The sequence below is a fragment of the Aulonocara sp. 'chitande type north' Nkhata Bay genome, linkage group LG14 (genome assembly GCF_057382095.1).
Source record: "Aulonocara sp. 'chitande type north' Nkhata Bay isolate Kocher_YH1m ecotype deep benthic linkage group LG14, A_spYH_male_GT1.1, whole genome shotgun sequence".
Lineage (NCBI taxonomy): Eukaryota > Metazoa > Chordata > Actinopteri > Cichliformes > Cichlidae > Aulonocara > Aulonocara sp. 'chitande type north' Nkhata Bay.
This window is the reverse complement of record NC_141357.1, coordinates 28,765,070-28,789,918: the sequence shown is the minus strand read 5'-3', so window position 1 is coordinate 28,789,918 and position 24,849 is coordinate 28,765,070. Positions and strand designations below refer to the sequence as shown.

Sequence of the window (24,849 nt, the reverse complement as noted above, 5' to 3'; positions counted from 1 at the left end):
ATCTCATGCACCATCTTCTTCTTTTCCCTAGTTTTATATAAATGAGCGTCTCTCTCCCCCTGCAGGCTGGTCTGTGGAATCACTGCAGGACTGGGGCTCCTACATGAAGCTGGCTATTCCCAGTACATTAATGAAATGCTTTGAGTGGTGGGTTTATGAGTTTGGGGGATTCTTTGCAGGTAATCCTTTTTTTTTCCTTTTAGATGATCATAGACAATCTAAAAATATTTGAATCATGCCTGCTCTTTCTTCTTTGTCTGTAACAATCAGGAATGCTGAGTGAAAATGAGCTGGCAGCCCAGCACGCTGTCATGATGGTGACTGTCATAACATATATGGTAAGGTTTAATCACTACAAATCAGAGAATTAAATTCTCCCTTTAAAATATTTCTTTGGTTGCTTTGAACCACCTGAGAGCAAATTTTCTCCTATACTTTTTTCATAATAATGAATCCATAGTTCCCTCTTGGTATTCAAGCTGCGGCATGTGCCCGGGTGGGTAATGCTCTTGGTGCAGGAGACACCGGCAGAGCACTCCTAACTAGCAAGATGTCCCTTACTCTTGCAGGTCAGTTAGAAATGTATCGTGATTTATATTCGTTTCCCATAACTTTATTACCGTTATACAGATTTTGGAGCTCTTGTTTTCTAGGTAGCATTGCAGTTGTAGAAGGCCTTGTCCTTGGCTCCGTCAAAACAGTGATTGGCTTCATCTTCACGTCAGATGAGTGAGTTCAGCTGCATTCACATTTCACTAACAGTAATATTCCTAAACACTGTTGTTGCATTCAAAGATTGGCAAGGATGTGCAAAACCTTAATTAAACCTTTTCTTTCAGGAAGATCATAGGTCTGGTCTCACAGCTGATGAATGCTTACTGTTTCCTTCAGTTCTTTGATGGTCTCGTGGTGAGTTTTAGTTACACTTGGCAGCGCGTGTATGCTCCTAAAAGCATGACAAGTAAATCTAATATAAAGTTTATCTCTGTTTCATCCAAGTGTGTGTGCACGGGCATTTTCTTAGGCACAGGGAAACAGAAGATTCCAGCTGTGGCTAATTTCATTGGATACTACTGCATAGGGCTTTCTCTAAGTATCACGTTGACATTCGTTGCAAAACTAAGAGTGTTGGGTAATTGCACAAAGTGATGCTTTTTTTGTAATTTACTAAAATGAGCTTTTAAAGTGAAGCTTGCCTTGCACTTAAGTAATTTGTCATTTTCTCTGCAGGTTTCTGGCTTGGACTGCTTGTTTGTGTCATTTTACAATCTACCTTCTACATTATTGTCATCTTTAAGCTGAACTGGGAACAAATCACTGAGGAGGTATCATATGAAAACATCCAATAAAGATACTGTGCCTCAAATTGAAGATCAGTTTATACTTAGCTTCCAAGACCCAAAAAATATTAATGAATCTATTGCTTACACTGACTTTTCATATTTACAGGCTGTGAAACGGGCTCAGAAAAATCCTTCGTTATTAGGAAGAGCTCCCGTGACAGGCACTGTGGAAACCAGCACCCAAGATCAGACATCAAGTAATGTGAGTCTATGTAACAGTTAAAGTCAGCAATAGCAACAATTAATCTAAATTTCTTGACATAGTTTTGTTTTTCTTAAACCGTTCTTGATTACATTTATATTATGTTTTCTTCCATTACTGACATATATATATAGTACTGTGCAAAAGTCCTGAGCCACCCTTTGCTCTTTTGACATGACTTGCTTTTCTACTCATTTCAGTCCTTGTACATGGCCATTTTCAGAGGAATGATTTCCTTGTATTTGCTAAGTCACTTTGCACTTACCTATGAATCATGGAAGCTTTAAAAGGAAACTTTTTTTAGTCTTGTGTCAACATAACAGCTAAATTAGCAAAGAATGGATTTTAAATTGTATCTGTACCCATTTTCCCAGCAAAATATTTTTAAAAAGTGGAGAAATTAGATTTTCGCAGAGTACTATATACTATTGCAGTGGTGGATGCTCATATTCAACATGGCCAGATTTTCAAAGAGTTAGTAACCCCTATGTGCTAAAAGCTCAGTTTTCACACTTCTATATGCTGGATTGATTGCAGATGGTTTTTTTTCCCTTTTCTTTGCTCTGCATGATTGCAGTGAGCACAGCACGTCCTTCATACAGATACTTCATGCACACAGGTTATGACCACAGCAGTGTGACCAACCTGCTGGTGTTTTTGTTTCATTTTTCCTAGCTGATGGATGGCTATATGTCTGTGAGCACTGAGTGCCAAGACAGGGGCACTGTGGTGCAGGATCGAGATGTGACACAGAAGCTGAAGGGCAGCCGCCTCTCCATCACCCAACTGATCCTCAGGCGAGGCCTCATTATGTTTGCTGCAGTTGCACTTCTTGCTGTGGGAGCAGGTGTTCACTTCCTTGTGCCTTTGCCCGAGACCAACTCTACTGTGGACTCGATCAACACTACATATACTCCTGATCAAATTTTCTCCACCATGTTGGTGCCAGATGAAGAGTCAGAGTGAACAATAGATAACTGCAATGATTCTGTTTAATGTTGTAAGAACAGAAAATCTGATGTTGCCTTCTCAAACCAGTTTTAGTTTGATTTGTTTGTCTCTGCAAGGTGTTGTAGACTGAACACAGGCAAATATAATGCTCGTTCATTGATTAATCAAGAGACCATTCATTCATTTCCTGCTCGTCTGCCTTTGTGCCTGCTTGTGCCATCCGTTACTGTCTGCTTTGTAATGCAAATGCTAGCATATTGCTGAGACCTCCCAGAAAAGCAGCACTGGAGTTATTTCCCTGAACGAGACAGACATTACTCATGTTCAGGTAGCCAAGTTGGTGATAAGTAGGTTCAAAATAATACCAACAGCCAAGATGAACAACATGAAAGCTAGAGCCAAGCCTCTACGCAGAACCAGAGTCCTGAAAGAGAGCTCTCCTTCAGCTGTCCTCACTGTTGTTTCCACCTGAACATCCATCAGATCAATGGTGTCTGCTTGACCCACTGAGTTACCAGAGTCTTCTAGTTGGGTACCTGGACATAAATATATGCAAATGTTCCATGTTAGGGATCATGAAATTATAATTGTTATTCAAAATATTGTTCACAGTTTGGAAGTTTTCTATATTAATTGCTGTATAATCAATATCTAAAATCTCTGAATTGTTTTTTGTTTGTTAGTTTTTTTTATGGTTCTATCTGCTGATCCAACTGAGTGCTTTTTTAGTGTTGCCATAGATTGTGAAGTTAAAGATGTTAAAGGACATTTAAAAAAGATGAAGATCTTGGTTTCTGATTGTTTAGCAAATACCAATTTGCAGACAAAAATTTGGACTTTGAACATTTCATACTTTTAGACCATGCATGATTAAAAAAAAAGTAGTAAGGACACTTACTACATACAAACATATCAAAATGACAACAATAATAAAATAGCTATAAAATATGTTATAGACCTTTAAAAGTGTTAAATGTATTTACTTCTACATGTAGATTGTGCTTTTTTAGTTTACCCTGTCTACAGCAACTAAAGCATGACACTTTTAGGATTATTGTCAAAGATAAATTGTAAGTCACACCACTTGGTGAAGTGAAGGTAGGAAAAGATTTTAGCCTTTGTTTAATATTAAAGAAGTTACTGGTGACATAATGCTGTCCTAACCTTTCCGCACTCAACACATTTTATTGTGGCTTGAATATGACAAAGGTAGTTTGCACATACATATGGAGACATTGTTGCAATAATCAAACTAAAAACAACATAATTCATTTCTGGTGGCGCAGGATACATTTGTCGCAGGTTTTGCGACAAATTTATCCTGCGTCATTTTTGGGTCCACAATGTGGTTATTGAAGATTTGGGGACACAACAGTCTGTAAAATCTTTTTGAATAATGTAGATACATAATTCAAATACACAAACAAGATTCATTAAATATTCTTCTAAAGGTATCTTTTAAACTCTGTATGTTCTACTTCCACACAGAACTGTTTTGTTTCTCGTGATGAACAGGATAAACACTTTTCAGCCAAATTAAATAATTTGTGAAAACTGTCCCTTACCTGTGTCTGTGGAGCTTACATGCACTCCTGCTCTGATCTGAGCCTGCAAGACGAATCAATGCGTGATCCTTTAATCATAAAGAGACAGCCGAAAACTACTGAAAATTAAATATTTATCCTTAAACACAAACCTCAGCTGTGACATTTTTCCAGTTCATTCTGATTAGATAGAAAATCAGGAATGAGCATTGCAGGAACACACAGGTTAACAAGCCTGTCCACAGACCTGAGGAAAACAAAACATGTTTTTCTTTAAGAGGAGGAAGGAGATGTTGATGCTGTGGTAGAAATCAAATGAAAAAAAGAACTGTAGGGACAAAAATAACATGGATACAAACAGCTGATGGTTGAAAACATCTCACCCATGATTCCTAATTTGGCTGCAAACATCAGTGACACTCCAATCGGAAAGCCAACACCATAATATCCCAAAATATTGCAAATAGCTCCAACTCTCTGTTTGCCTGCTCCTCTTATTATGCCACACACGGCAGCCTAGTGACGCAAAAAGGATAAAGACATGGTTAAGTACCCACAAACACATACTTTATGGGATGTTTCTGGGGTATGGCAGATACTCACAGATGTTGCATCGAGTAGAATGAAAGGAGCATAAAAAGATAGGACATCTGAAACCCTTTGCCTGATTTGTCTGAAAGAAGAGAGTCTAAATTTTTAAAGTGAGACTGGTGAGTTTGTAAACACATGTTTTTGTGTAATTTGAGCCTTGTGCAACATTATACAATTATGCTGTTTTAGGAACAGGAAATATGTAAATAATTATCAGCACAGCTGAGTGCAGCTACCATAAACCTTTGTGTCTATTCAGTATAAGAGAGATTATGTAAGCGAAGGATGACAGTAACTTATGTAAGGGTAAAAGGTCGTTTATGAGGCCTGCTATCTCCCCTAGACTTGATACTGAAATTGCATGTGTAAGTGTAACCCATGCTGGTATTTCCTTCCTTTTTTCTTTTAAAGTAACAACTGCTGCGATTTATAAAACAAACAAAAAAAACATAAAATTATATACGCACTCATCATATGTAAAAACATAAGAGATGTGGTCCTTTAGGCTCCCGATGAGAGTTGACAAACATATAGACACTGACACTGCAGTAAAGACAGAAATATAATTAAAGATTTACCTTTTTCGGGAGCAACATGCCTTAACAGTCTTTTTCCTTATAGGATCGAAACCCTTTCTCGAGGGCACATCATAGGTAGGTAAAGAGAAGTGAAAATATTCACGCTTTCTGCTAACATTCATAATTACAGAGACTGTTTAAAATTTCTAAGCTACTTTTGTGCTTCCTTCTGGAGAGCAAAATTGGAATTATGCAACATTAAATTATGTAATTAATTACCTTTAATTGACTGTCTTTAAAATATTTTCAAATGAATATTAGACAAAAAACTAACAAAAAAAAACAAAACACACGGCAAAGAAATAAACATTGATGCATTCTGACCTGCACAGAACATTGACATCTTAGCAGACAGCTTGGCCTGCTCCGTTTCTCCACCTCCCAAAGCATTTCCAACTCTTACACTGCCCGCTATGCTGAAACCCAAAGGGAACTAAAAATAAAAAAGTTGTTACATTGGATGGATGTAAAATGAGAAAATTCTTTATGAATAAAGTTTTTTGGCAGTGCAGAGGGTTTGTTCACATCAAAAGGGCTCACCATGTATGCAACATTTGCCAGTTGATACACAACTGACTGAGCTCCGAGTTCCACTTCATTTATGAGACCTGTCAATGACAGACAGCGGATAGATTTCAGAGCTGCTTTTCTACAGTCAAAGGCATCCCAAAGTGGCCTGTGGCATTACCTGCTAGAAAGCCTCCAATCTCATATGTCCACCATTCAACACATAGCATGACCATGCCAGGGACAGCCAGGTGGATGTATGAGCCCCAGTCCTGGAGGCACTCTCGAGACCAACCTACGTAAGTGTTTATAAAGTAGATGTTAGCAATTCCAAATGTATATTTAAATTAAAGTGCATACAAAAGCAAAAGAAATAAAATACTTTAAAAATTCTCTCAAAACAAATAGTAGTCATATAATAAACCAATAAATCATTTGTCAACCTGCTTTTCTACCACATGATTTAAAGCAAATCTCAATACGCTAATTTCCAGTTCTATAGTGTGGGATTATAATATTATTTTATGCCATGTTATACCCCTAATTAAAGATTGTGAATTATTATGTAGTTTTAGTTTGCATTATTCTCCTGAATTAGAAGAAGGTGATAACTATTGCATTTGTTAAACTGATTTGCATTACATTAGACTGCTGATTTATTGTGAATGACTGATATTGTTTTATGATGCATTATACTGCTGAGTTATAAGAAATACTGTTCGCAGAAAGTCATCGCCTTATTTGTCTGATTAGAAGAGAACAGAACATGCTGGAGTTTTCTGCCCCATCTCAGCAGGAGCAGATAAACAGGGAGCCAAGGTCGTAGCTTAGGCGCCGTGTGAGAGAAAGAATGTGAATGTTTAGGCTTTTATGATTAGGTGGGGGCCACTAGAGGCTATAAGAGGTTGATCAATGCTCCACCATTTTAAGATCTGATGCTGTCTGTTGGCGAACAGGGTTAGTTCAGTTTGGCTTGACTGTGGGGTACAGGGCATCCTGGAATAAGCAAGGAGTTAGAGTCTCCTTACTGTGTTGAACGGTATCTGCGCTTTTTTGGACACAGTTAAATTGAGTTAGGGATTTTAGAGATTAGGCCAGATACAGTTAGAGTCTGATACTGGTTAATTGATTACAAAAAAGTTGGACTTTCTTAACTTAAATTTGTCAAAATTGTGTAGGTGCTAAAGCTGTCAGGCCTGAGAGTGATTGTAAATATAAGACGTCTTTGTAATATAAAATAACAGAGCTGTGTGAAATGAGGCTGTGTGTGACGTGCAGCTGCGGCGCTGCGAGCTATTTTTAGATTGTGTGTGAACATGCAAATGAGGTGGCTGCTGTGAAGTGCACAGAGGACTTTTGCTTCCTGTTTAGCGTGTTATTGAGTTTTATAATTATGATTTGCAAACAATGATACATGCCTGTAATTGAAACGCTGATTTTGCTGATTATAATATTACAAATAAGGTTTTGAATGACTAGGGTGAATGTTTGATGTTTGGCTGGGTTTTGATATAGAAAAGACAAATCGTGCATGATTTAGACCGGCACTTCAGTCGGCAGAGTAAGATTGTGTGATAAATACAGCTGTGATTTGTTTCAGTTTTATGGTGTGAAGCAGGATTTATAAGATTTTTAAGTGACTCTTGGTTCAGCTCAAGAGTATAGGCAGTTACATTTGTTTTACTTTTAGTTTTATCATAATATAGGGTGTGATCAAGCACGAATTTTAGCACTAGAGGTGGTGTAGTAATTTCATTCTACTTAGATAAAAGGCATGCTTATTTTGGGGTCGTGCCAAATTAAAATTTTACATATAGGGGATCTTCTTTACATGAATTGCAGTGGTCACAGTGAGTACGAAAAAATGACTAAATACAGTGAATTTTCTTGTCAGAAAAGAAATAGTAAGTGAGTGTTTTAGTGTTTTAATACAGGTGGATTTCTCTCAACCTGGAAACCTGAGTACAGCGGCAAACGGGTTAAATTAACAGAATTGGGACGACAGACAGGCCAAGCTTTGGCTCAAAATTACAGCTTGACCTCACTTTGTCCCCACACGGAAAAGAAGCTTAAAGGACATCTTCTCCTCCAGTTATCGGTTACCATCGCTGGAAATTTTCAGGCAAGTTTTTGGCTGAATTGTTATTGGCACCATGTGTCCCTGAATCTCACAAGCAAGCTCTAACTCCTGGCTGTAGACATGGAATGCTGTTATTTAAGGTGGGAAATCACAATTTGGGAAACAAAATAAAAACACACACACACAACCAGAGAAATGTATGAGAAAGGCACGTGTTAGAGAAATGCCTCGTTTGAGAAAAAAGTTGAAATAACCCCCCTACAAACACACACACACGCAATGAAGAAACCTATATATATATATATATATATATATATATATATATATATATATATACACATACATACATACAGTGGGGCAAAAAAGTATTTAGTCAGCCACCGATTGTGCAAGTTCCCCCACTTAAAATGATGACAGAGGTCAGTAATTTGCACCAGAGGTACACTTCAACTGTGAGAGACAGAATGTGAAAAAAAAATCCATGAATTCACATGGTAGGATTTGTAAAGAATTTATTCATAAATTAGGGTGGAAAATAACTATTTGGTCACCTCAAACATGGAAAATCTCTGGCTCTCACAGACCTGTAACGTCTTCTGTAAGAAGCTTTTCTGTCCCCCACTCGTTACCTGTATGAATGGCACCTGTTTGAACTCATCATCTGTATAAAAGACACCTGTCCACAGCCTCAAACAGTCAGACTCCAAACTCCGCCATGGCCAAGACCAAAGAGCTTTCGAAGGACACCAGGAAAAGTATTGTAGACCTGCACCAGACTGGGAAGAGTGAATCTACAATAGGCAAGCAGCTTGGTGTGAAAAAATCAACTGTGGGAGCAATCATCAGAAAATGGAAGACATACAAGACCACTGATAATCTCCCTCGATCTGGGGCTCCACGCAAGATCTCATCCCGTGGGGTCAAAATGATCATGAGAACGGTGAGCAAAGATCCCAGAACCACACGGGGGGACCTGGTGAATGACCTGCAGAGAGCTGGGACCAAAGTAACAAAGGTCACCATCAGTAACACACTACAACGGCAGGGAATCAAATCCCGCAGTGCCAGACGTGTTCCGCTGCTGAAGCCAGTGCATGTCCAGGCCCGTCTGAAGTTTGCCAGAGAGCACATGGATGATACAGCAGAGGATTGGGAGAATGTCATGTGGTCAGATGAAACCAAAGTAGAACTTTTTGGTATAAACTCAACTCGTCGTGTTTGGAGGACGAAGAATACTGAGTTGCATCCCAAGAACACCATACCTACTGTGAAGCATGGGGGTGGAAACATCATGCTATGGGGCTGTTTTTCTGCCAAGGGGACAGGACGACTGATCCGTGTTAAGGACAGAATGAATGGGGCCATGTATCGTGAGATTTTGAGCCAAAACCTCCTTCCATCAGTGAGAACTTTGAAGATGAAACGAGGCTGGGTCTTCCAACATGACAATGATCCAAAACACACCGCCCGGGCAACAAAGGAGTGGCTCCGTAAGAAGCATTTGAAGGTCCTGGAGTGGCCTAGCCAGTCTCCAGACCTCAACCCCATAGAAAATCTGTGGCGGGAGTTGAAAGTCCGTGTTGCTCGGCGACAGCCCCAAAACATCACTGCTCTGGAGAAGATCTGCATGGAGGAATGGGCCAAAATACCAGCTACTGTGTGTGCAAACCTGGTAAAGACCTATAGTAAACGTTTGACCTCTGTTATTGCCAACAAAGGTTATGTTACAAAGTATTGAGTTGTATTTTTGTTATTGACCAAATACTTATTTTCCACCCTGATTTACGAATAAATTCTTTACAAATCCTACCATGTGGATTCATGGATTTTTTTTTCACATTCTGTCTCTCACAGTTGAAGTGTACCTCTGGTGCAAATTACTGACCTCTGTCATCATTTTAAGTGGGGGAACTTGCACAATCGGTGGCTGACTAAATACTTTTTTGCCCCACTGTACATACATACATACATACACACACACACACACACACACACACACACACACACACACACACATATATATAAATACAGAGACAATATAAATAAAATATACGAAGGGGATAAATAGAATAAAGAGGAATAAAAATAAAAATACAAGTGAATTGCACATTTCAAGTATTGAGTCTATTGCACCGTTGCACGGTTGCACGGTTAATTGATGATTCTAAATTATCCATGAATGTAAGGGTAAATGGCTGTTTGTTTCTATCTGATAGACTGGTCGGCTGTCCGGGGTGTACCCTGCCTGGTAACCTATCACTTCAGGGTTATTTCCCAGCCCTGCTGCAACCAGGATAAAGATAGGAGGATGGTAGTTGTTGTAGACCCATTCAATTTTTATGGTAACCAGGATCTAGACTTTGTTGAACCGCGTGCAATATGAAGACAACATGTAGTATTTAAGTGACCAAGTAGTATTTGGATAAAAGTTATTGAATAGTGTTGAAATAAACTGACAGAAGTGAAGGATTAAAATATTCCAGGAGCTCAACTTACTCCATCTGAACGTGTTTCAATCGTGTTTTATGAACACAACATGCACAGGTTTACTGAATATGAAAAGGTTGTGTTGATTTAACTCAGTTGTTTAAGTTTCTTCCAAAGCAAAACATTTGTGTGCAACCAGTGTCCACTATTGAATCAAGTAAATCCAGCATGTTTTGTTTCAGTGCAAAAAGGAGTTACGGTACCTGTATTCCTACACAATATTGTCCCGGGGGGGAGAAAAACTTTCTGGTGAAGTTTTGGTTGATTTTTGGGTTTTGCTTGACACTAGGTTGATTTTATCAGTGAGGTTTGGATTGTTTTCTTTCTCTAAGAGAGAGAAAGATGGTTTTATGCTTGGACATGTTTGCAATGGGCCCCAGTATTTGTTATTATATGAGTATTTTATTGGTTACGTTTGTTTTTGCTTTTGTTACAGTGCACTGAAATAAAAACATCTGAGAGGTGTGATCCACCGGTGGTGATATTTTGGTATTTTGTGAGTTCCTGATTTAACAAATCAGCTCTTTAATCCAGGCCTGAGAGATTGAACTTTAAAGCGCTATAAAATATTCTTACTGAAAACAGTCGCAAAGTATTTTTCTCCATGATTGTAATGGGCTCTGGAGAAATTCACTTATATGGGACATTGATCACATGAGAAGTCCTGAGCCTAAAAGGATTGCAGCGAGTCAATCCAGTCCAAAAAACAAGGAACTGTTTTCCTTTAAAATGATGACGTCATCTTGCTGGTGATGGAGGTTCGAATAGGTTGCTCGTGAGACTCCATTATCAGCAATATCTGGTATGAATGTGTGTGGATGTATGCATGTGACTGGACTGTGATGGACTGACGACTAAAAGTTTTAACTGACTTGATACTGAGACAAAAACGGTACTGACTTTAGGATTAGTAGATGTCCACAAACAATTCACCCAGCCTGTAAAAGAAGGGTGGATATTTTGTCTTGCTTTGTTTTGTTTTTGCAAGAACAGAAGGATGACAGAGGCTAAAGAGGGAGGCTGTAGCTTCACATGAGTGTGAACTGCATGTCAGGAAAAGTCGGGAGAAAGCGCCAGAGTCCAAATTGGGATTACTTTGAATATGACTGTGTTTTGGATAAAGCTAGTGTCTTGTAGTGGAAAGAGACAAATTATGAGGGACATTTATAAAGGGAAAAAACCTTAAAGTGCACTTGAAAAGCTCACACAAGAAGGCTAACCTAGCTTACCTTGAAAAGGTAAGGGAGCACACTCAACCCTCATCCCCAGAAAACAGAAGCTAACCCCAGGCAAGGCAGCGTGATGCATCCCGAGACAACAGGACGGGGATATCTACATAACTGTGTGAGTCAATTGCCTCCACAAAGTTTATCAATTCACTTGAACCAAAATTACGAACACCCGGTGCTGCAAGAGTTAATAGTCTCAATACCCACGGATAAGCACAAGAGCATGACTGATATGATGAAACTGGGATTTTGTTACACTTAATTATTGCAGACACAACTAAAACTAAACTGAAACTAATCAAAACTAAACTGAAACTAAGGACTTAAAAAAAATAAAAACTAAACTAAACTAGCAAACAATTTGTAAAAACTAATTACATCGGATATAAAATTGAAAATCTGAAGTCAAAGCTAAATAATAATAAAAACTAATGAAAATTGCAAAACTATTAAAACCCTGGTCCAGACTAAGATGGCGTTGGACATCTTCAGGGCGGAAAAGGGTTGGTGTGACCAAGGTGTGGTTTGGCTTGTTGTATGTATATTTCAAGATCATATGGCTCTGGATGGACCAGTTACCAGGGCATGGAAGGAGGACAGACTCATTAAATGAGGAGAAGGATTTTTCTGGGATTGGAGATCCTCTGGGTGAGTGGTTGACTAAAAGCATGCATAAAATAAAAGCTATTTTTTGTTATTGATTGGTAATAGATTGATAATTGGCCACATTTGCAGCTGTATTGACTTGTTGTGGACGTAGTCTACTTCATGTTTAGGCACTCTAATTAACAGATTGAAAATAGTGACATTAAAGGAAGAGTATGCAGCGCCACCCTGTCAGACGCCAGTGACGGTGGGGCTCATTGATGAATCAGGTGAGCTGCATTCATGGCTGAATCAAAACTAAGTTTCCCCTGCTGTGGTCAGTGAGGGAAAAACAGAGGGAAATAAAATTGAAAGAGGCATTTATAAACGTTTATGTGTCAAGTTTATAAATGGGATAAAAAGGGGGTGTTTTACTGTTATTTCAGCATCAGCATTATTATTACATCAGAATCATATAACAAGCATTGCATTAAACATTTCTTGAAGCTTTTGACATTACATTAACATTTGTATTACGGTGATTGTTATAACCTCAGGTTAATCTTCTATTTACAGGTGTTGGGATAATCATATGATCTTTCATTGCAGGTGTAAACATGATCATTTTTATACATATTGCAGTCTGTTGCTCATTATAGAGTTGTGCTCAAGTTAATAAGGGTTAAAAGCTACAGTCAACGCGATGTTTGGCTGATCTATGGAGTGGAGTGACTTCGAGCATAGAAGGCCGCACGCGCTTACATAACACTGATGTCATGCTTTTCTTTGTGATCTTTTATTCAGTTATATCTTTTGCTAAGTTTTAAGTAGTGGCAGTTAATTAAACGACATTCATTTAATCTTACATACCTGATTCAGAGCATTACACACAGATCAACTTAACAATCTGCAAAACCTTGTAGTTGCAATGTTGTGTCTCCATAAGGGACAGTTGGCTCCAGGAGATAAGTGGGAGTCAGTGCCTGTCCTCGAGAAGGAGAGAACATTCCTTTGCTGTGTCAAAAGTAGTCAACAAGTTCATATTCAAGTGAAGTTCATATTGATGCAGGTTTTGTTTCTTGGCAATTCTGCAGACGCAGGCTCTGGGCGGAGCCAGGAGTTGAACAGATCTAACATGACAATTAAATTGGTTTCATTCCCTGGCACAGGATGACAGGACTGGAGCAACGACACTGGATAGGAGAAAGTCTGATACTTTCTGAGATATGAGTTCACTAACCTTTTCTTTTAATTTTCTAGCTCCGTTGATTTGACACATGAGAATGTGTCAAAAAAAAAAAGGGGGGGGGGGGAGTTGAGTTTTAACATCAAACAAGGGTTACATGAACATTTTTATGACTTCATTTGTGTTTTTGATAACTTAGGTGTGGTAAAGCTTAAGCTAATAGTGACCCAAGAGGTTTCCAGACTTTTTTTAGAGAATCAGTGAGAAGCATAAATCATTATTTCCATGTTTAAGCATTAATCACTGAAATGAACTGAATAGCGTTTAGATGATAAAATGCCTGTGTTCATGAGAAGCTGAGTACCACACTGGAGAGGAAACCGCGGGACAGTAGGCGGAAGGAAACACATGATTTTTGGGGGGGCAAATGTTAGGATTAAAAATGGCTAATTTGTTTTTGATGTCTTTTGTTAAAATGAGTGGTTTTAATAGTTTTCGTACACACCTTGCAAATGAGTTTGCAATGAGTTGTGACTGTAAATACCCATGAGTTGGCACTCGGTCTTTGGAAGGTCATAAGCTTCGTTCGGTGTGATGGTCCGGACTGATATATTGCAGGTATTGACTTTGAGTGCAGAGGGCTAAATGCAAACACGCTTACACACACAGAGGATATGATTAGAATAAGTCCCTGGGACATTCTGAATATTCTAAACCAATTCTGAATCACCAGAAGATCAGTAGATAACAACATTAGATTATTAGAGCTAGGAAGAGAGGTGTTTTGGTTTTCTGTCTCTTACAGAGAAAGGAACAGACACCAGACGAGGTCACAGATATACGAGGATCCTTCGCAGCAGAGACAGACACGGTGACTGCCGAGACACCAACTGGGTTCCAGTGTCATGGCGTTTGGGCTCCGATTAGTCACCTCAAAAGGATGGATCCCATAAACACAGCAATAACCATGAAGGGGTTGGTGGAAATCCAGGAACACCTGACCAACGAGGTTCGAGAGGCTCTTGGGCAAGAGGGGGACATGTTCCTGTTCCTTTTTCTGGGGGACACAGTTGTGACCCAAGGATACACAGATCGTTGTTTGAAATTGGGGCAGAATAATCCCCTGATCTGTGCAACGACTGAAGGGTTGTCTAACCCCTGAGGTTGAAGAAAGAAGAGCAGAGGATCACCCAACTGGAAGACACTGGTGGCTGCAGCAATAAAATAAAGGCTAAAAGCTCCTCGGACAGAGGTTCTAGTCTGAGTACGTCTGAAGGGTGTGAGGTAGCACCAAAATGAAGCTGTGGGAGAACTGGGGAGTGTCATCTGTACCTGCTATTGTTGTAATAATAGTTTTTCTTGCATCTGAACTGCGCAAACTCAGAGGTCATCTCACGTATGGTTCGCCCAACAGGGGGACAAAGGGCCTCAGGGGTGAGAAGAAATGAACCCGGCCACACTGGATTACAGGGTGTAGGTAAGCTCTCTATTCTAAAGAGCTCAACATGGGGAGTGTGAGATTATAATATTATTTTATGCCATGTTAGACCCCTAATTAAAGATTGTGAATTATTATGTAGTTTTAGTTTGCATTATTCTCCTGAATTAGAAGAAGGTGATAACTATTGCATTTGTTAAATTGATTCGCATTACATTAGACTGCTGATTTATTGTGGATGAATGATATTGTTTTATGATGCATTATACTGCTGAGTTATAAGAAATACTGTTCGCAGAAAGTCATCGCCTTATTTGTCTGATTAGAAGAGAACAGAACATACTGGAGTTTTCTGCCCCATCTCAGCAGGAGCAGATAAACGGGGAGCCAAGGTCGTAGCTTAGGCGCCGTGTGAGAGAAAGAATGTGAATGTTTAGGCTTTTAGGATAAGGTGGGGGCACCAGAGGCTATAAGAGTTTGATCAATGCTCCACCATTTTGAGATCTGATGCTGTCTGCGTACGGTGTCCATCTCCCACATGTGTGATCATTAAAATCATCGTTTGACTCAACCCGGCCGGACCAGTGTTCAAATTCAAATTTTATTTGTCACGTACACAGTCATACACAGTACGATATGTAGTGAAATGCTTGTGTTGTTATTTCGGTTTTTCCTCTTGTATCAATCCCCAATATTTGAATCTGTAACAATAGTTTTACCCTTTGTCATAGTACTGGGTGCGGTGACCCAGTGTTTGTGTTTTTCTGGTTTACGTTATAGTCTCTGATTTGTCATTTTTCATGGTTTTGGTTCTCTCTATTGTTTTCTGCTTATGTTATATTTATAGTCCCTGGTCTTTAGGTTTCTGTCCCTGTGCCCTTCCTGTGCTCCATGTTCCCTCTGTTGTTTCAGTGTAAAGTCCGTGTCTTTGTGAATGTCTCTTGTTTCCTGTTTTACTTTAACGTCTCGCGTCCTATGCTAGTGTTTTCAGTTTTGCTTCCTTCCCGTCTCGTCATGTATGATTACTCCCAGCTGTGCTCTCCTTCTGCGTTTCATTCCCTTGTTATTCCTCTGTGTATTTAAACCCTGTGTTTTTCTCTGTCTGGTGTTACCCCATGTGCTGTGTGGTTCTTCTGTGAGCCTGGATTTCTTTGTCCTTAGTCTCTAGTTTCCCCGTGTTTAGTTCTTAGTTTCCAGTTTCCATGTTCAAGTTTTGGTTTTCACAAATTTATTTTATGAAGTGTTTTATCTCAGCGCAACAAAACTGCCTTCCTTTGTTCATCCCGTCGTTCGAGTCCTGCGTTTGGATCCTCATCCTGCCTGCCACAGCAGTAAACATGACACCCTTGGACTTGTGTGCTTATGTGGCTTTGCTTAAATTTTTAATCGTCTCCGCCTTTTTTTTTTTTTGCTCCCTTTAGGTGTTCTCATCTCTCAGTCTGTTGCTTTGGATTTTTTCATTTTGAAAAACAAGCCATTTTAGCTCCTCTCGCTGTAAGGACAACTTTGTTCTGATTTGCTGCTTAGATTAAAACAGCGGATGGTTTGGATCACCATATTTACACCCAGGCTGTATGAAAGAAATCACTTATCTTTAGCATCATAATCTAAGAGTTGAAAAGTTGAGCATTTAGAGCAGTCTGAAGTCTGGGCTTTGCTTACAGGGATTACCTAGTCTTTCAAAGTAGCCCTGTGTAATGTGAGCACTCACCAATGTCACAGTATAATAACAGAAAATAAAGTAAAATAAAACAGGTCCACTTAAAGGGAAAATAAACATGAACTTGTTATAACTCTGCTCATTTTGTTTGCAACCTGGTTGTAGGTTTTTGTTTTTTATTGCTTCTTAAATGCTTGATTCGTCAGTTCAGTCCAACTTCAGCTTCGACCTTCGGACTTTTATCTGGCGATCTGTTGACCTCATCCACCTAACCCTTCCATTAAAAGTCACTACATCCAGCTGTCATCATGACAATAGTTAAAATAATAGTCTTTCTCAGACATGTTTATGTTTTCTTTAAACGCTTCTAACAAGTTGTTCATTTTGTAATTGTGTAAAAACAACTTATATTTTATATAGTTAAAGGTTTCTGTTAGTTGTTAATCATTGTTAAACTCATTTGGGTTTCTCTTAATATTAAAAATAACCAGTATCCAGTGTATATGCAGTACTCACCTCCCCAAGTGGCCTTATGAAGTCCTTTCCATATGATATAAGCAAAGAGGATTCCAGCCATTAAGAACTCAGAAATGGCATTGGCTATTGCAGAACCTCTGTAAAGATTATTTCAATGTGTCGTGTTGGTTATACAGTATGTGATGATGTCAGCTGATACCACTAAAGACGATATTAACGAAGTCATGTGCAATCCAATAAAACAAACTCACGCAACTCCAAGGTTTAACGGGAAGAGGACGATGTAGTTGATGAGTGCATTTAGAAGATTGACAACAAAGCCTGTGATGACCTGTGGCCATATAATGCCCTAAAACAGAAATGCAACAAGTTTATTTTAATTAGGAAATGGCGAAATGACAGGCCAGATAGACTGGGTAAAATAAGTATTGAACACGTCACCAATTTACTAAGTAAATATATTTGTAAAGCTGCTATTGCCATGAAATTCTCACTATATGTCAGCAACAACCCATCCAATCAACAAACGCAAAGAAATCAAACCATAGATGTCCATGCGTTCGGTTTTAAGTAACAATGAGAAATGACACAGGGAAAAACTACTGAACACATGAAGAAAGGGAGGTTTAAAAAGGCATGGACAGTCATGACACCAGCTGAAATCAACCCTGTCACTTCTGGTTCAGTCCCAACTAATTGCTTATAAGTAGTATCTCATTTCCAAGGTGTCACACAAGAATCATCTCATGATGGGTAAAGCTAATGGACTCTCTCGAGCCCCTCCCAACCTTATTGTTGCAAATCATATTGATTGCGCTGGTTACAGCAGAATTTCTGAACTACTGACGTTTCCGATGAGCACTGTTGGGGCCATAATCTGGAAGAGGAAAGAACAAAATTTTTACCATGAACAGGTGCTAGCCGCAGGATTTCAGACAGAGGAGTGAAAAGAATTATCAGAAGAGTTGTCTAAGAGCCAAGCACCACTTGTGGAGAGCTACAGAAAGACCTTTAATCAACTGGTACAACTATTTCAAATCAATAAGTAATGCACTCAACCACCATGCCCTGTATGCATGCTTACCACATACAGGGAGTGCAGAATTATTAGGCAAATGAGTATTTTGTCCACATCATCCTCTTCATGCATGTTGTCTTACTCCAAGCTGTATAGGCTCGAAAGCCTACTACCAATTAAGCATATTAGGTGATGTGCATCTCTGTAATGAGAAGGGGTGTGGTCTAATGACATCAACACCCTATATCAGGTGTGCATAATTATTAGGCAACGTCCTTTCCTTTGGCAAAATGGGTCAAAAGAAGGACTTGACAGGCTCAGAAAAGTCAAAAATAGTGAGATATCTTGCAGAGGGATGCAGCAGTCTCAAAATTGCAAAGCTTCTGAAGCGTGATCATCGAACAATCAAGCGTTTCATTCAAAATAGTCAACAGGGTCGCAAGAAGCGTGTGGAAAAACCAAGGCGCAAAATAACTGCCCATGAACTGAGAAAAGTCAAGCGTGCAGCTGCCAAGATGCCACTTGCCACCAGTTTGGCCATATTTCAGAGCTGCAACATCACTGGAGTGCCCAAAAGCACAAGGTGAGACATGGCCAAGGTAAGAAAGGCTGAAAGACGACCACCACTGAACAAGACACACAAGCTGAAACGTCAAGACTGGGCCAAGAAATATCTCAAGACTGGTTTTTCTAAGGTTTTATGGACTGATGAAATGAGAGTGAGTCTTGATGGGCCAGATGGATGGGCCCCTTGGCTGGATTGGTAAAGGGCAGAGAGCTCCAGTCCGACTCAGCAAGATGGAGGTGGAGTACTGGTTTGGGCTGGTATCATCAAAGATGAGCTTGTGGGGCCTTTTCGGGTTGAGGATGGAGTCAAGCTCAACTCCCAGTCCTACTGCCAGTTTCTGGAAGACACCTTCCTCAAGCAGTGGTACAGGAAGAAGTCTGCATCCTTCAAGAAAAACATGATTTTCATGCAGGACAATGCTCCATCACACGCGTCCAAGTACTCCACAGCGTGGCTGGCAAGAAAGGGTATAAAAGAAGAAAAACTAATGACATGGCCTCCTTGTTCACCTGATCTGAACCCCATTGAGAACCTGTGGTCCATCATCAAATGTGAGATTCACAAGGAGGGAAAACAGTACACCTCTCTGAACAGTGTCTGGGAGGCTGTGGTTGCTGCTGCACGCAATGTTGATGGTGAACAGATCAAAACACTGACAGAATCCATGGATGGCAGGCTTTTGAGTGTCCTTGCAAAGAAAGGTGGCTATATTGGTCGCTGATTTGTTTTTGTTTTGTTTTTGAATGTCAGAAATGTATATTTGTGAATGTGGAGATGTTATATTGGTTTCACTGGTAAAAAATAATTGAAATGGGTATATATTTGTTTTTTGTTAAGTTGCCTAATAATTATGCACAGTAATAGTCACCTGCACACACAGATATCCCCCTAAAATAGCTAAAACTAAAAACTACTTCCACAAACATTCAGCTTTGATATTAATGAGTTTTTTGGGTTCATTGAGAACATGGTTGTTGTTCAATAATAAAATTATTCCTCAAAAATACAACTTGCCTACTAATTCTGCACTCCCTGTATTGCTGAAGAAACAGCATGTTGAAGCATGTTTAAAGTTTGCTGAACAACATTTAGACAACCTGCGTTCATACTTTTATCCTGTGTCAAAAGCTCACCTTTGGAAAAATTTTACTTAAAAAATTGGTGATGTGTTCAATACTTATTTTACCCGCTGTACATGACATCATTACAGTTTTCCACCAACAGACAAAAGGATGATTAAATATCTGACTGATTTCCTGTAATCAAAAACAGCAGTTCGCAGTGTTTGTCAAGTAAAGTGAATCATAGTTTTATTGACATGAAAGGGCTCAAAGAGCTCTGATCTCCTTGCTATCTGTATGTGGACACCATCAATCATTAAACATTGTAGCCAGTAGGACTGGAGTCTCACTTACAGACACATATTGTATATTCAATCCACTCTATCATTTTGCGGATAAAAGAAGAACACAATCTGTATACCCTGCGATCCAAACTGTATTATTCAAAATAATCATGGAGATATTTACCTGGTTTTGCAGATATCTTGTTTCTAATGAGTACATGAATGCAGCCTGTGGCACACAGAAACACACACACACCAAAAAAATAAAAACAGAAAGAAAAGAACAACATAGTCTGAGTTGCAATTATTTGAAACATTTTATTCTAATGTGATTAGACTGGGACTCGTCCTGTTTGGTAGTGACAGCTTGTTACATCATCAAATACACCTGTACAAGGGGGAAAATAAGTAGAGCTATGCTGTACTAGGTAAGTTAACCAACTAAGTAAGTGTCCAGCAGAGACTTTATAGACTCATTGATTTCTACTTAAAATAACGCGATCACTACCCACTTAAAAAACAGGGTTGAATTTATCTAGCTGACTAGTTAGCCCACTTTGGAAAAGATTTTACTGTGGGGATATTTGATTTCTGTGTCTGGGATTAGCAAGGCCTCCTTTTTGTAGGTGTATTTTTATTTGGAAGAGTGACTCTAAATCTATCTTAAAACATTAATAAAAGGGACATGCAAGGAACAATCAGGTCAGCCTCCAAGGAGATGCATGTCACCCTCTTCCTCTCTCCCACTTAGATGACTTTCCACTTGGTTCAATTTTGTGGCTTTTGTGTTGCACACACACATGCACACTTAGCCTTAGACATACTTACAGGAAGTGCGGGCATAAAGATCTTCACATACATCTGACACAACCTTGAAAGAGAGAGAGACTGATTTTATCCCATCAAAATGAACACACATTTTAAAATTCAAGAAAGCATTAGCGGATTGTGACGGCTGACCTTGCCACCTCTGGTTCTTGTCTGACAGCCAGCAGAATCGGCTCTGTGTTAATAAGGATGGCCCAGCAGGGGAAGCAGGCCAGGAGCAAAATGAGGATGGCCCGCTGCAGAATAACTCCAATTTTCAGCAGGTTATGGCTTCCAAAGGTCTAAAAGCACAGAACAGTTTAGTCTGCCATTACTATTGTTAAGCACCGATGATAAATTATTTGTGATGGATCAAAGATTCGCACCTGAGAAACCAGAGTATCACATGCTGATGCCAAACCACTACCAATAGATATACCTGTAACATTAATAACCTGGAAATACATTAGAAAACATTGGTGGATTGGATGTCACTTTTCTATTGGTTTAATGACTTAATAAAAGGTGAGTGTTTGAATTTCACTTACTGCAATGGCCAGAGACACTCCTGCCAGCTCTGTCTTCCCCAGATGGCCACAAAATATTGTACTTACAAGGCTCAAGGAAAAATTCATGAGCTGGGATATCATCTGATAAGGAAATTCGAAATTAATTAAAAGTTGCCAGGGCAACAAAAACAGCTATTAAAAACTAGTAATTTACAGCGTAAGCAGCCAATTTGTTCTGTACGATATATACCATACCATACCATACCACCTTTATTTATAAAGCACTTTAACATAAAACCAGAGTTCACAAAGTGCTGTACATGCTAATAGCATAAGTGAAGAAAATTAAAATGAGATAAGATAAAATAAATAACTAAAAAACTAAAATAAATTGAAACATGTTAAAACAAATTGAGTCAACCCCTCTAATCAATGCCAAAGGCTTCAGCGAATAAATATGTTTTAAGAAGACTTTTAAATTCCGAGAGAGAAGAGGCCTGCCTAACATGCAAGGGTAGATCATTCCACAACTTTGGAGCAACTACAGCAAAAGCACGATCACCTTTAAATTTATACTTAGTTTTCGGTACCTTAAGGAGCTGCTGATTGGCGGACCTAAGGGAACGGGCAGGTGTAAATGGTTGTAGTAGCTCCGAGAGGTAGGGGGGGCCCAGGCCATTAAGAGATTTAAAAGCAAATAAGAGAATTTTAAAAACAATCCTAAAATGTACAGGTAGCCAGTGGAGTGAAATTAAAATTGGGGTAATGTGCTCAAACTTTTTTGTTCCAGTTAAAAGACGTGCTGCAGCATTTTGCACAACCTGCAGGCGCCTAATGGACGCATCACTAACCCCAAAATAAAGTGCGTTACAATAATTCAGCCTAGAAGTAACAAAGGCATGGATTACTGTCTCAAAATGCTGTTTCGATAAGATAGGCTTTATTTTGGCTAATTCCCTCAAATGAAAAAAGCTAGATCTTACAACAGCTCTGACCTGGCTTTCAAGTTTAAGATTTGCCTCTATTTTAACTCCCAGATTAGTGATGACTGGTTTAACATACTGTGCCAGTGAACCAAGATCTATAGTAGTGGCCTCAGAAGCGCCACCAAAAACCATCACTTCTGTTTTCTGTTCATTAAAATGTAAAAAGTTCAAAGCCATCCAGGCCCTTATTTCATCAAGGCATCTGAGCAGCGGGTCTACTGAGAAGCCATTTATCTTTTTAAGTGGGAAATAAATCTGGGAGTCATCGGCATAGCAGTGGAAAGAAATCCCATGTTTCCTGAAAATAGACCCAAGGGGTAGGAGATATAGAGAGAAAAGAAGCGGGCCTAAAACTGAACCCTGTGGGACCCCACATTGAAGAGAAGCAGCAGAGGATACAAACTCCCCTAGTTTCAGAGAGAAAGTTCGCTCTGCCAAATAGGATCTGAGCCACTGCAGTGCGGTACTCCGCATACCCACCAACTGCTCTAAACGGGAAATTAAAATATTATGATCCACTGTATCAAAAGCAGCAGTTAAATCTAACAGCACAATAATAACACAGTCACCTGAGTCATTTGCCAAAAACACATCATTAAAAACTCTTAAAAGGGCAGATTCGGTACTATCTAAAGCTTTAAAACCAAATTGGAAAACTTCTAAAATACCGTGTTCTTCTAGGAAGGACATTAATTGCTTGTAAACTACCTTTTCAAGAATCTTTGAGATAAAAGGCAGTTTGGAAATAGGTCTGTAATTTGCAATAATATCAGGATCAAGAGCAGGTTTCTTGAGTAGAGGCTGAATCACTGCATGTTTGAGATTGACAGGTACAACACCAGAGGACAGACTACAATTTACAATGGGTTGTACAGCTGATGCTATAGTGAGAAAAACCTCTTTGAAAAATCGAGGAGGGAGAGCATCATAAGGGGAACCTGAGGGCTTCATGTGAGCAACCAACTCCTGCAGGCAGAGCAAGGAAACTGGCTCGAACCTGTCAAAGACAGCAGAACTAGGGACAGGGGTAGAAGGGTCGAGAACGGACTGGGAAGTCTGCGCTTTGACAGATAGCACTTTATCAATAAAAAAGTGTAGGAAGTTTTCACAAATTTCCTGAGAAGACTCGACACCAGCAGTCTGTGGAGCATGAAGGACCATGTCAATAGTCTTGAATAAGACATGAGGCTTACGACAGTTTGCCTGAATAATATCAGCAAAATGTTTCCTCTTAGCATCTTTTACAGTTTTCTGGTAAGAATTCCAGTAATCTTGTAACATTTGGTATGACACCTGAAGTTGATCCTTCTTCCATTTACGTTCAGCTCTCCTACACTTTCTTCTGGCAGCCCGGGTGTCTTCATTCAGCCAGGGTTCAGATTTGGCTTTTACTTGCCTAAGCTTAAAGGGGGCCACTGAATCTAAAGCAGTTTGGCAGACAGAGTAAAACCACGTACTCAGCTCTTCTGTATCATTGCATATGAAATCAGGAAGGCCGCCGTTCTGATTAAAAACAATAGAGAACTGTCCAGCAGAGGAAGGGTTAAAAAATATGACAGCTCCTAGCAGCAACAGGAGGAAGATTAACTTTGGTACAAGGAAGGAAAACCTCAAACAGGACAGGCCTATGGTCTGACCATACAACATCACAAACCTCTAAGTTAGAGACAGGTAAATTGTGAGTTAAAAGAAGATCCAACGTTTGCCCATATTTTTGTGTAGGCACAGACACAGGTTGCACAAGATCAAAAGAGTCAATAAGATTTAAAAAGTCCTTTGCCATTGGCTTGTCAGGGCAGCACACATGAATATTGAAGTCCCCAATAATAAGGACATGATCATATTTGGGCATAATTTCAGCCAACAGATCAGAAAAGTCATTTAAGAAGTTCTTATTGTATTTTGGGGGTCTGTAAACCACAGCACAGAGCACTGAGTGAGAGCGACCTAGCTCAAACATGCTCAGTTCAAAGCTACTAGGTGAGGTTGATAATGGCAGTGGTTTACATTTATACTGCTTCTTAAAAACAACCGCTAGTCCTCCTCCTCTGCCTGATATTCGAGGAGAGTTTAAAAAGCAGCAGTCATCAGGTAAGAGATCTGTGAAAGCGCTGGACTCACCGGCCCTCAACCATGTCTCAGTTATACAGAGGAAATCCAGTCCTTGGGTCATAAATAAATCCCTTAAAATAAAAGTTTTATTACTCAGCGATCTAGTGTTCACCAATCCAAACCTGGTGGAGGTCAGCGTGTTCGGTATTTATATTTATATATATCGGTATTAATCAATGACTGTAGAAAACAGTCAAAATCTTGGTATTAATCCACGTAATCAAATGCCAATGTATTATTTTAAGTTTTTATTTTTTATTATACTGATTACTGACCACCGTCTATTTAAATACAGGGTACTTACCACTGGTACTGAAAGTTTTGACAGCTCTTTTATTTCGCTCTTGTAACCAACAGGAACCAGCGTGCGGATTCTCTTTAATATAAAACATTCCCTCCATGAGGAAATAGGTGCGCTCTCTGCCCCGGTATCCATGTTTCCGTGGGGAGGGGGAAAATGTCTTTCTGTATTGACCGCTGTATTTATGCTGCTGTTGAACTTGAACCTCTTCCGGTGAGTCAATGATCTCTGTCAGTGTTTAGCATTAATGATGAAAGTGGTTGAAAGTTTGCTTTATGAGCCGCGTGAGAGGAGCTCACGTCAAGCGCTTCCCGTAAAGTCAGCTGGTCTTGACGTCGAAAAATG

General features: G+C 39.5%; 2 protein-coding genes across 3 annotated transcripts in view; one reads left to right on the top strand and one right to left on the bottom strand.

Annotated features, from left to right (window-relative positions):
• The window catches only part of LOC147314843 (multidrug and toxin extrusion protein 1-like), a 10,090-nt gene extending 6,010 nt beyond the window's left edge, over positions 1-4,080 (top strand). Inside the window, exons 9-16 of one of the 2 annotated variants that reach the window (XM_086261918.1) lie at positions 66-179; positions 271-338; positions 461-569; positions 654-729; positions 840-1,132; positions 1,231-1,325; positions 1,450-1,545; positions 2,221-4,080. In XM_086261918.1, coding sequence (XP_086118044.1) covers positions 66-179; positions 271-338; positions 461-569; positions 654-729; positions 840-1,132; positions 1,231-1,325; positions 1,450-1,545; positions 2,221-2,511 — 1,142 coding nt within the window. In that variant the 3' untranslated portion in view covers positions 2,512-4,080. Of the gene's footprint in view, positions 1-65; positions 180-270; positions 339-460; positions 730-839; positions 1,133-1,230; positions 1,326-1,449; positions 1,546-2,220 lie in introns of both variants that reach the window. The other variant, XM_086261917.1, reaches the window with a different exon arrangement.
• On the bottom strand, positions 115-24,849 carry slc47a3 (solute carrier family 47 member 3). Its single transcript, XM_086261919.1, has 17 exons — positions 24,508-24,849; positions 21,145-21,246; positions 20,983-21,051; positions 20,750-20,898; positions 20,618-20,660; positions 19,974-20,018; positions 17,110-17,207; positions 16,898-16,995; positions 5,898-6,011; positions 5,750-5,817; positions 5,534-5,642; positions 5,099-5,174; positions 4,644-4,713; positions 4,424-4,556; positions 4,193-4,287; positions 4,062-4,104; positions 115-3,032 (listed from the first exon to the last, which is right to left on the bottom strand). The coding sequence occupies exons 1-17, from the start codon at positions 24,637-24,639 to the stop codon at positions 2,821-2,823; spliced, it is 1,656 nt and encodes a 551-aa protein (XP_086118045.1). The 5' UTR covers positions 24,640-24,849; the 3' UTR covers positions 115-2,820.

What these genes read in the sequence shown, in the direction of transcription:
- slc47a3 (XM_086261919.1), bottom strand. Translation starts at nt 24,639, where the DNA reads ATGGATACCGGGGCAGAGAGCGCACCTATTTCCTCATGGAGGGAATGT. An exon ending in TCATAAGGCCACTTGGGGAG is followed by an intron (nt 6,012 to 16,897) that starts GTGAGTACTGCA and finishes ACACTTACGTAG; the next exon opens with GTTGGTCTCGAGAGTGCCTC. An exon ending in TATGTTTTTACATATGATGA is followed by an intron (nt 4,714 to 5,098) that starts GTGCGTATATAA and finishes CTCTTCTTTCAG; the next exon opens with ACAAATCAGGCAAAGGGTTT.